Source organism: Podarcis liolepis (genome assembly GCF_965112155.1).
Source record: "Podarcis liolepis genome assembly, chromosome: 7".
NCBI classification, from domain to species: Eukaryota; Metazoa; Chordata; class Lepidosauria; order Squamata; family Lacertidae; genus Podarcis; species Podarcis liolepis.
In genome coordinates this window covers 27,014,956-27,026,878 of record NC_139561.1, presented here as the reverse complement: position 1 = coordinate 27,026,878, position 11,923 = coordinate 27,014,956, and the positions used below count along the sequence as shown (strand labels likewise).

General features: G+C 45.5%; 1 protein-coding gene and 1 long non-coding RNA gene across 3 annotated transcripts in view; one reads left to right on the top strand and one right to left on the bottom strand.

The window, feature by feature from the left end:
• LOC310711473 overlaps positions 1-7,807 on the bottom strand; it is a 24,470-nt gene extending 16,663 nt beyond the window's left edge. The window contains exons 1-3 of one of the 2 annotated variants that reach the window (XR_014528477.1): positions 6,969-7,807; positions 6,636-6,878; positions 1,974-2,522 (exon numbers count right to left, since the gene is read on the bottom strand). This is a non-coding gene — a long non-coding RNA (uncharacterized lncRNA). Of the gene's footprint in view, positions 1-1,973; positions 2,523-6,635; positions 6,879-6,968 lie in introns of those variants that run through there. The other variant, XR_014528476.1, reaches the window with a different exon arrangement.
• On the top strand, positions 2,613-11,923 carry LOC310711342 (arylacetamide deacetylase-like 3). Its single transcript, XM_083513186.1, has 4 exons — positions 2,613-3,923; positions 8,053-8,263; positions 8,969-9,032; positions 10,887-11,923. Exons 1-4 carry the CDS (start codon positions 3,762-3,764, stop codon positions 11,656-11,658), a joined length of 1,209 nt encoding a protein of 402 aa, XP_083369312.1. The 5' UTR covers positions 2,613-3,761; the 3' UTR covers positions 11,659-11,923.

Sequence of the window (11,923 nt, the reverse complement as noted above, 5' to 3'; positions counted from 1 at the left end):
CCTGACCTCTTGGTAACACCTTCTTAATAGGCTTCTATTTCAATCCAGATAGTCCAGGCTATCTTCCTCACTGTTGCATTATAAAACCAGTTTGGGAGGCTGGGGAGTCCGATCACATACCAATGTATTTTGACTCCTTCCAGCTGCAGGAAATCATTCCTATGATTTCTACAGACTTGCTAACATCTAGGGTTGTGTTGGAGGCACAAGATTCCACTTCCCTACCACTAAGAGTCTTCCCCTTATTGCCCCAAATGAGGTCAATATAGAAGTTTTTATCCAAGCCTTTCACATACAGAGGTGTGGCACAGTTGATAAGAAACTAGCATCCATACCCTCACCCTTAGTCCCGCTTCCTTATATATCACAATTTTAGGTTCAATATCTACTACTCTTTCCAAAGTGGGACTCCATTGCCTGCAAGACTGTTATGAAAACAATGTGTCACTTACAGACTCACAACTCTTGGAACACGTGGAAGATTCAGGAATGGATTGGTTTGTACCCACCAATTTATCAGCATCTTAAAAGACCCTCTTGTGCACAGTATAACTACTGTAGCCCTGAAACCTTCAGAGTATCTAGAAGTAGAAGCACCCAGAAAGGCAAGGTCTCTGTGATATATTCCCTGCTGATACAATCCCAGTTCTTTCCACTTGTTACTTTGAAATCAGTGTAGGCAAACTTTAAGATTCAGAATGGTGTATCTGAAGAAGTGTGCATGCACACGAAAGCTCATACCAGGAACTAACTTAGTTGGTCTTTAAGGTGCTACTGGAAGGAATTTTTTTATTTTGACTATGGCAGACCAACACGGCTACCTACCTGTAACTGGAAGAATGGTTTAGGACAGGCATCCCCAACCTTCGGCCCTGCAGATGTTTTGGACTACAATTCCCATCATCCCAGACCACTGGTCCTGTTAGCTAGGGATCATGGGAGTTGTAGGCCAAAACATCTGGAGGGCTGCAGATTGGGGATGCCTGGTTTAAGATCTTTCTTTTTAAAAATGATTTTCATTTATGTACATTTCAATAGTAATTTAACAATAATTCAGACATTTCAAATATCGACTTCCTTCCTCCTCTTTCTGCGGTTCGTTTTTTTAATCACCATTCCCTGCATATTCTAAGTTATATTAAATCATTCTTTTATTCATCTATTGCATGGACAGGCAGAGTCCCCCCAACATGAGGCGACCCCTGAGCGGAATAATGACTCAAGACAACATGCTATGGGATTAAAATTGGCCACAACTTTATTAAGTTTCAGCTGTAGGGAGACCTTGGTTCAGGCATTGGGCGTTTATACTTCCCAGTCCCCAGCCAGGGATCTGGGAGACTTCAGGGTTATCCAGAATGTGTGGGGATTGGGCTGGCTCTGGAGAGCATATGTTCAAGCAGAAAGAGCCCCCGCCCCCGTTTCACTGCCTTTGGAGGGGAGAGCAATGACAAACTCTCAGCATATGGCCAATGCCTCCCCCTCAAGACCCCTTTAACGGGGAACCCTGGTATCACCACCGCAAGGGGGGCGTGGGTCGCAACTTCATGCCCCCCCATTTAGGAAGATAGAAAAAGGATTCCACCCAAGGCCTGAAACCACCAAAGTTGTGACGTTTTGCTACGGGGTAGGCAAAACCTGCCAAGGAGGAAAATTCCTTTCCAGCCCTTTAACAGTGACCCTGATGTAGCAGCGCCTGCGTACCTGTGGAGAAGAGGTTAACCTGCAAAAGAAGACTTAACTGAGGGAGGGGAAGGTGGGAGAAGCTTTGGAGCCGACTGCCGCTTTGCAGGTAAGATTCACCTTCTATTGTGTGGGCAGGACAGTCCCTCCCCTTACCTGGCCAATCCCCTGGCAATGCCTCCCCAGGTGGGATTGGCCAATTGGCTGAGGTAGGAGAAGCCCTCAGGTATCCAGCCTGGGGAGTATGAAACCAGCCTAAACTACCAGGAGTCACACTGGGATCCAGGGGGCTGCGTGCAACAACGCAAAAGGAGCCCCCATTTGATGTGGGAGCGGTCATTTTCATTTATCTATACAGTGGTACCTCTGGATACACACACCTCAGGTTACGTATCCTTCAGGATGCGAATGTGGCAAACCCAGAAGTATTTTTCTGGGTTTCACCACACGCGCATGTGCAGAAGTGCTCTACAGTGCTCTACCGCACTGCTACACATACGCAGAAACAGCACCTCCGGGTGTGAATTTCTCGGGATCCGACCGGAGCTCCGGAACGTATCCTGTGCACAACTGGAAGTACCACTGTATTTTTTTCAAACTGCACCTTATCACAGTAGTCCTGCCAATGTTTTTATCTGTTTTCAATTTGTTTTCAAATATTCAATATACCATTTCCATTCCTTTATAAAAAGTTTACTATCCTGATTTCATATTCTTATGGTAAGTTTTTCCATTCCTGCATAGTCCATAGGTTTTGTATACATTCTTCTTTTGTCGGGGTTCCATCGTCTTTCCATTTTGGGGGCAAATAACATTCTCACAGATTTTCCAAGCAGAAGCTAGAAAAGAAAGGCAGCACAACTTAGGTTCCAAAGATGACAAAAGTTTCAAATTTATTTGCATAGAAACACAAAGATGGCCAAGGACAATGTTTCCCCAAAAAAGCTTGATCTCCGCTTTTGGTCAGCACATAGTGCTCAGAATGGTGTAAATCCCTAAGTAGGCCATTTGAAATAGGCCTGGTGTCTTGCGCTAGCAGCAGTGGCAGATTTGGGACTCTCAAATTTCAGCGGCACCATGTGCAATGGTTAAATTCGGCGCCCCCTGCCTCTTGCACTCCCAGTGCAGCTGAACCAGTTACTCTGCCCTATAACCACCTCTGCCAGCAGATTCTCCCTACACTGCCCTTCTAAGAACCTACATGTGTGGAAGGATGCACAAGGGCCAGGATACCTTTAGATCGTAGTGAAGAAGGCTACTATTGCTGACAATGGTCTTCATTGCTAAACCCTAATCACTACAGGAGGCTAAGTACTAAGTAGGCTCTTTTTGTTCCTGCATACATGTCTCCGCCCTGTGATAATCTAACTCAGTTAAAATATTTGTAGAATCAGATGAAATATCTTGCATAGGAAAAGAAACAATGGGAATGAAGGTTTGGGACGTACCATATTATGAGGTCAAGCAATTATTTCATATGTGTGTTTTTTTTTATAAAGAGTTAGACAGTCCTATAGAACGCTGCAAACAATTTGAAAATGGAACCCTGAGTTCTCGCAGTCCTTTGCTTCCATAACAACCTTTGATGGAATTATGCAGCGCATAATTACATGGTGTTAATTCACCAAGAAGCTGGCTTGGCTATTCCAACAATTTAATCCTTGCTGATTAGAAGGGACTCTGCCATACAGCCAAACTCCGCCCCCAAACTCACAACTATATCATGAATGTCCATTTCAAATTCAGTATGGATCAGGAATTGTAGCCAACATTAACTCAGAGGAGGCCCGTTGACGTTAATGAACATGACTTTGCTTGGCTGCATCAATTTCTGTGGGGCTATTATGAGTATAGATTAATTGGATACAACTCACAGACCAGAGTCTTACAGAATCTCCACTTCAAAATCTGCTTGAAAGGAGAAGGTCTTCATTCATAGAATTCATAAAATCATGGACTTGGAAGGGACCCTGAGGATCATCTAGTCCAACCTCTTCAATGCTGGAATATGCACTTGTCTCATATGGGGATTGAACCTGCAACCTTGGCATTGGGGCAACCCAGGAGAAGGAAGGAAGATGGATCTCTCCACGGTGATGCTGACATTTGTGATCTGCTTCCTCCTTTCCCAGGTGGTGCTCATTTATCGTGATGCCCGAAGAACAGATCTCCCTCCAGGAATCGATGGACCTATCAAACTCCTCCTAATCTCCATTATGGCACACTCATCCTTGCGTATGGTAAGTTGGATGGACTTTGAACCTGGAGTTTCTGTGGGGCAGCTCAGTCGCTAGAGCATGAGACTCTTAATCTCAAGGTTATCTGCTTGAGCCCCACGTTGGGCAAAATATTCCTGCATTGCAGGGGGTTGGACTAGATGGCCCTTGTGGTCCCTTCTAGTTCTACAAATTCTATGATTCTACTATTTTTTAGTTGCATGGGGGCTGGCCAGCCAGGAATGGTTCAAACAGGCAACATGTTTTAGGAGGTGCAACCCCATCCACCCCATCATAGAATCATGGAATTGTAGAGCTGGAAGGGACCACAAACCCAAGCACCACTCTGCAAGGCAGGAATCTTTCACCAAATGTGGAACTCGAACCCAGGACCCTAGGATTAAATATCTCATGCTCTATCTACTGAGCTAGCCAGCCTGAAGGATTCATGTATTATAACTAGAGATCTGTGCAAAAATTTCCAGTTCTATTTGTGAGCGCTTGTTTGTGGAGGGACATCTATCTCCTCCACAGTTCAAATACAGTGTTGATCATCAATGTGACTTCTGGAGGATGCTTTGTGCTATGACTTCTAGCATCCCCAGCTAGCAGGACCATGCTGGCAAAGACTGTCCCACGCAGTGGTATAGCATGGGTTGCGGGCATCTGGGGCCATGTGTGGGGTGAGGTGGGGACTATGGAGCTGCCTAACAGTGTCCGCATCACCCAAGAGATCACAGCCTCAGAAACAAGAGAAGAAGATTCTCTCTGCTATCTGGAAAGTCACACAGAGAAGCCATTTCAACAGAGCCCAGTGACAGAAGTATGCAGCTGTATTTAGGCAGCACCGGGTGTTGAAATTTTTGCACCCAGGGCAACCGCACCTGTGGCCTCACCCCACGTTATGCCACTAGTCATGCAGTTCTATCTCGGGGGTCATCCACTTTTCTGCTTGTCCATTGCCTAGAAAGCAGTCGTTTCCCGGGGGGCCACTAGCAGCGCCTTGAAAGATGGCTGCTAATAACATCTTGTCCGGCTTGCAAGAGGTAATTAGAGGCTGGTATGGGGAGTACATTAGCCTCCCTTCGTCTTTTCAGGGAAGGAAAAGACGCTGCCTCACCTGCTGTTGCCATAAATCACCCCCGAGTTCGGATGAAGGAAGGGGGTGAGAGGCACTAGGTGGAAAGCCCTTGGGCAAGCTTGGAGCTCCCTGCCAGCTTCTTTCAGGAGCGAGCCTGGCTGCGATGTTTAAAAAGAAGAAAAGAATTGGACCAATAAATGCACATGCTTCAAGAGAAATCAGGAATGCTTTTATCTGCTAATAAATTTACCACTGAGTGAAGAAGATCAAGACGGAAGGACGAAGGACGGAAGGAACAGAGATAACACCAGAGAACTGCCAACATTTTGGTATGTGGAGGTACGAGGGGGGGGGGAGAATTTTTTATTTCATTTTTATGTGAGTACCTGATAACCCTTCCCCTCAAAAAACCGCCTCGACGACTAATTTACAAGTGGGAGTGAAAATGAACTGTGTGGAAAAAATTATATGTCTGTGAAAGATCTGGAAACAAGTGAGTCTCTATCAGTGACGCAGTAAGAAATGCTCCGTTGCGTAGGCAGATCTCGGCTGCAAGATGGATGGCCTAGGGCAGGGGTCTGCAACCCGCGGCTCCGGAGCCGCATGTGGCTCTTTTACACCTTTGCCACGGCTCCGGGGCGGATACTAGCGAGGGGAGGAGGCGCATTGTGCGCCCCGAGACTCCCCACTGTGGCGGGCGCTGTACTGGCTGTGACATCGCATGGGAGCGGTGCGTGCGTTAGTCATGCACCGTCCCGACGTCACCTTCCCGTCCGCTGTCAGATTGCGGCTCCGGAGATATATTTGTTTTAAATGTCGCAATGGTTTTGCGGCTCCCAGTTTTTTTTCCCTTCGGAAACGGGTCCAAGTGGCTCTTTTTGTCTTAAAGGTTGCAGACCCCTGGTCTAGGGAGGAAGAGCTGCTTGGATATCAGGCTGGAATCGTAAATCAGAAAGGGCTGTTATCCTCCTGGAAGACTAATTATGAGGCAGCGGGTCTGGAAAGTAAACGAGTGGACATTTAGACTGTACATATTTCACCGGAATGACAGTGTCTGCTCGAAAACATGATGGTTGGATTTGTGGACATACGAGAGAGCATTATAAAAACCCACACAGAGACAAAATAAGACTGTTCCTTTTAATCCACTTGTGGAGAAAACTCGGAGGTGACAGAAAAGGAAAATGAATAAATGACAAATATGAGAAGATGGGACTGGAAACATCATTGCAGTAAGGAAAGCAGCACGAATTTGGATCCTTGGATTCCTGACGATCGAGGAGCATGGGTACCCCCCACAAAAAAAAAATCTTAATTTGGAAAACATTTGGACTTTATGATGTGTATTGATATAATTTGGACTAATTGGTATCATATGTTTAATTTGGCAAATGGAAACTTAATAAAAATTATTGAAGAAGAAAAAAAGAAAGCAGTCATTTCCCACTTTCCCCACACTATCCAAAGGTTTTGCCTTCGTCTCACCCGGGGTGCTCGGTGCGTCTTTGCGCGCGGTGAAGTGAGCAGAGGAAGCTCCCTCTCCAGTTCCCCTCCTCTTGCCCTTCCCTCCCGCCCCCCAAAAGGTGGGGGTTGACGAGATAGAGACGCTCCCCAGCATCTTCTCATACAGAGGCTCCCTCCGACGCGGCACCCACCTGCTTGCAGCTCATCTGCCTGCCCGTGGCGCCTTGGGAGCTTCCAGCGCCCCGCCAGCCACGGTTGCGTGGCGAGTGGCCAGCATCCCAGCCGGCTCCACCGGCTCTTCACTCTTAGCCCTCACCGCCGCCGGGTGGACTCTCGCGTTGCGATGGCTGGCCGCTGGATCATCCAGGCAGAGATCTCTGCAAGGGGCGTGCCTGGTTTGCGACCCCACCCATATTGTGCGCCCGGGGCAACGGCTCCCTGGCACACACCACCCCTCTATGCCTATGTCTGTGCTGCAGCCTGGTAAACACCCTCCGCAATGACACAAACCTCGAGTCACGCACACAAATGATGGAGAATCTTCGGGCGGGGCGGGCAAGAACGATACTCTGAGAAAAAATTGTCTCACCTCTGATTAGAGGTGTGTGGGAGGTCACCTGGAGGCAGCAGTTGCTGCGGAAGCAGCAATACCATTGCAACACCACGCAGAGATCTTGGAAGAAGGTAAGTGGTTTAAATGAAGCAACGCAGATGGAGTGTTGCAATGCCCTCGTGGGGATTCTCCCGTACGGGTGTAAAGCCAAGAGCATCCTCCGGAGGTCACTGTTCATTCATTTTTAAACTGAATGGGGAACAAAAGAAATGAGCCCCAATCCGTCCCTTTCCGTTGACATATTAGAGTGATAGGGGCATTCAAATTGCAGGACCCCTCCTTCCCCCAAAAAACTCTTCTGAAGTATCTCAACAGTTGTCAGTGATGAGAAAAATCCCTGTCCTCAGACTTGCAACCAAAATGAAATGACACAAAAGGTAAAAGAGGCAGAGGGAGGAAGCAAGCTCGGAGATTGGTTCTTCATTGATAAAATTGCACCTGTTAAATTAGGACCTACTGGGTAATCTGTCTGATGCCTGTGGGGTGTGGGTGGTGGAATTCAAGAATGTAATAATAATATTTTCATACCAATGCTATTTGGATGGAAAACAGTGAAGTTACAAGCTGATTCCCCCAGAGGACACAATAAGAAGATTATAGAACGTGTGTGTGTGTGTGTGTGTGTGTTTAATGGCTTATAAAACTGTGACTCTCTGTCCATTATGTTGGAGGTTTGGTGGACCTGATGGGGGAGGAATGTTAAAGTCGCCTAAAAATGTCACAGAAGACATTACAGACTGCATAAAGCTGTCTGAGTCAACCCATTGAAACCAAAGGGGAAATGAAAACTAAGGGGGGGATGAAAACAAAGAGAACATTTAATGAATGCAATTGGAACAAATGGAGATGAAATCAATTAAACTTCTGAATGAATCAACGAAGCATTTCTCACCCCACACTACTCCTACAAACAGACCTTTCGAAAACCTTATTGAACTGAAAGCTAACTATGCTTGATACTAGCTTTTGTTGCTTTTTTGTTTTTTTCCAAACAGGGATCTATTTTGGAGAAGTTGGGAATCTGTACAAAACCGACATTCCTTAAATGGAGTTCCTCTGCAATGCCAGCAGGGAGCGAGCCCAGATACACTATCGACACAAAATTTGACAATGTGACTGTGAGGATTTATCAGCCAAAGGGCCTATCCACAGGACAGAGAGGAATTATCTACCTGTATGGAGGAGCTGGCTTGTTCGGGAGCATAAGTGAGTCATTCTAATTTAACTTACAACCAGTGTGATCTGTGTGGGGCTGGATCTGGAAACTGCATCTCGTGCACGGTGCTGGGATCAGGTTGTTGAGTAGAACAACCGGACAAGCAGATATTACACCTGTGCTGAAGCCACTGCACGTGTACTGTGAAATCCCCTTTCCTCTTCCATACAGGAAGCAGCTACCACCAGTTGCTACAGGCATCTTGTGAAGTCTTTTCCTTTTGCCCTGGCTTTCCCTGGCCCATGACTGTGATCCTGCAATTGGGGTTGCCATGTGTCCTCTTTTTCTAGGACATGTCCTCTTTTTCATGGGTAGCGATCCATAACGATCCATAGTTAAAAGTAGAAGTTGGCATCATCATCTGAAGGGCAACCCCTGGCTCAGAGAGTCAGAAGCCAGATCTATCTGTTTGTCGTATAGTAGGAAGAAAGAAGAGGTACATGCAGGAAATGCCTAGGGGAGGAAATAATCCTTGACAACGAGGGCATTAGTTTGACTTTGGGGCCTTGGGATCTGAATGGGTGGAAGGCTGGGTAAATAGGAAAGATGGGGATTCTCCTCTGGCTCAGATACAAACAGAGCCACAAAGAAGACTTGGGGTTGCGTCATACTCGTCATCCCAACCCACATTAATGTAGAAATGTGCATGCCATTGTGTAAAGTATTAATACACTGAAGGTCTTTTTACTATCCAGAAGGTTATCGGAAGCTGTGCCGCTACTTTTCCAGAGAAAGTGAATCAGTGCTTGTGTGTGTTGGGTAAGTCTACTTATTCCTGTATTCATCCTGGATATCCTGAACAGCTGATAAGTGTGGAATCAGGTGACACCCCCCAAAAAAAATTACTCCCAAAAGCAGTGGGGGAATTTGCCACTAATGGTACAGAGATAGCCAATGCAGTGTCCTCCAGGTGTTGTTAAATGCCAAGTCCCATCAACCCCAGACAGCATGATTTATTGTCTGGGCTTATGAGAGTTGTTGTCCAACTACATCTGCAGGGCACCACGATTGCTACCTCTGTATTAAAGGCAGTTTCTTCATGATACGTCTGTTACGACAATTTTCTAACAGGCGTGTGGGAAAGCTGACTTCTTGACAGTTCTTCTAACAGCAGCCAAGGCACAGAATTGCAAGGGAATAAGAAACTGTGGCAAAGGGACCCAAGGTCCAGAAGGCTGGGCTGAAGTCTGGGCTCCAGTCAAGCTCGCTCCCATCACCACTGCGAGTTCACCACAATGCTGGTGGGGCTGCAAGCAAGGGAAGGACTCCCATACAGTTATGGTGGTAGTGTGACAAGCTTACTGGGTTTGGGCAAATTACTTTTGATGTCGTTTCTCATCTTGGTCTATCCCTGAACGCAAACCCTGCTCCGGCCCTTCTGCCACTAGATCCTGACCCAGATGCTCTCATTATACATAAACCGCTGCCCATTTCCCAATGGAAAGATCTCAAAGGTCCATCTATGATGGGATAGCAAGGAGAAGTCTGAGGTTTGGCTCTCTTCAAGCATCTTACATGGCACAGAAGGGTGCTGAGAGGCCAAACTAAACATGACCCTTTTGACAAGGTGTAAATCAGCTGTGTGAACAGATGTCAGTGGCAGACCACCAGGCACACATACTGAGTTATGAAGAGGCTGTGCCACATATAGATGAAGCCTTTGCAATGCTTCAGTGACTCAGTTATGTGGCAGTGTCCTAGTCAAGCTTTCTTCTTATATGTGACTGGGGAACTCATGTAACACAGATATTGTTGGAGTTGATCAATGTCATCTTATTATAAGACCAATTAATATTCTAGAAAATAAAAATAAAGAAAACAGAACCAGCCATTTGCCTCCTTGTCTCAAACTGTTTGCAGGCTTTCAGATCTCCAAGTGTCAACACAATATTTAAAAAGATATCCTATATATAAAGTGCTTTGACAATATCACCAGATTTATTAATCAGCAAAACAAAGTAAATTGATGTTTCTGGTTTTTCTTCTTCTGCGCCTGTTCCTGAAACAGTAACGGACAATTACAGTCTAGGTTTTGCATCCTGTTACACCTAATCTATTTCCATGGCAACTCACTGCTACAGTTATATGGTGGAAACATGTTTCTGACATATTGAATATTTTTTGGGAGAATTCCATGCTCTAAGGCAGACATCATGTCTGCTGTGTAATTGCCCAGGGTGTAAAAATCATTTGCTCAGGATTGTAAATTTTAATTAAGTGAGCCTCTTTTGGTTTATGACTTGTGTACCACAGCAGTGCTAGAACCACAGCAGTGTTTACTGAAATTTAAAATTAAATTACATTGTGAAGTTGTTGACCTTTAGGAAGTTCATTAAGGCTTCCCATAAACATCTGGTTGGCCACTGTGAAAACTGGGTGCTGGACTAGAATGTCCCATAGCCTGAGCCATCAGTGCAGACATTACTCTATGCATTTTTCTACATGTCACTTGGATGGGGAACAGTCCTACCAAAGTTGGAGAAGGGCAGATTTCAAACAATGGCTATGTTTCATTTCACATATTGTTTTAGAAAGTGTGAACTAGACTGGTTTGTCTTTAACTAAGAATAGGATTGACTTTCTCCCCTGCCCCTTCTCTCCATCATCTTCTAGGCAACGTTTGGCTCCTAAGCACCGCTGTCCTACACAAATCATGGACTGCATCACCGCCACTGAATACTTTTTGAAAAATGCAAGTGATTATGGGGTAGACCCTAATCGTATTGTCATTGCTGGTGACAGCACTGGGGCTGGAATTGTTCCCCTTGTCTGTCAACATCTGTTAACAAGAAAGGATCTCCCAAAGGTCAGAGCCCAGATCCTGCTCTACCCAAATATTCAAACAGTGGACTACAACTTGCCATCTTATCAGCAAAACCGAAATGTCCCCCTCCTGTTCACAAAATGGTCTGCCGAATTTGAACTCAGGTTTATGAATGTGAAGCCAGCATATTTGGATCAATTCCTGAAGGGGGCCCATGTTTCCGAAGAAATGAAGATGAAATACAAGAAATGGATCCATGCAGATCATATCCCAGATGAGTTTAAAGTCAGGGGCTACAAACCACCCCCGCCAGTCCCGTTTTCAAAGGAGCTGCACGAAATGATGAAGCTTTCTTTTGATCCCAAGCACTGTGCTCTTCTAGTGGAAGATGACATTGTGCGTCAGCTCCCCGAGACGTTTATGTTAACCTGTGAGTATGATGTGCTTAGGGATGATGGACTGCTATACAAAAAACGGTTGGTGGACAACGGTGTGCCTGTAACTTGGCACCATGCAAAGGAAGGATTCCATGGGATTGTAAGTTCAGTTGATTGGTTCTTTGAATGGCCATGTGGAAGGGTGGCAGCAGAGCATGTAACAAGCTTCATAAAACGATTCTGATCAAAAATCTGTTCTCTATCCCGCATAAAGACCTTTCATTTTACTGCATGCAGTGCACTCGAAGAAAATGTTATGAAAATGATATACAGATTGTATTTTACACCAGCTAAATTGGCTAAAATGTACAAGACAAGAACTAATGAGTCCTGGAAATGTAAGGGAAGGGAAGGTATCTTTTACTACATGTGGTGGAGGTAAAGGCTTTCTGGGAAATGGCATATAATGAGTTAAAGAAAATGTTTAAAAATACTTTTTATTAAAAAAC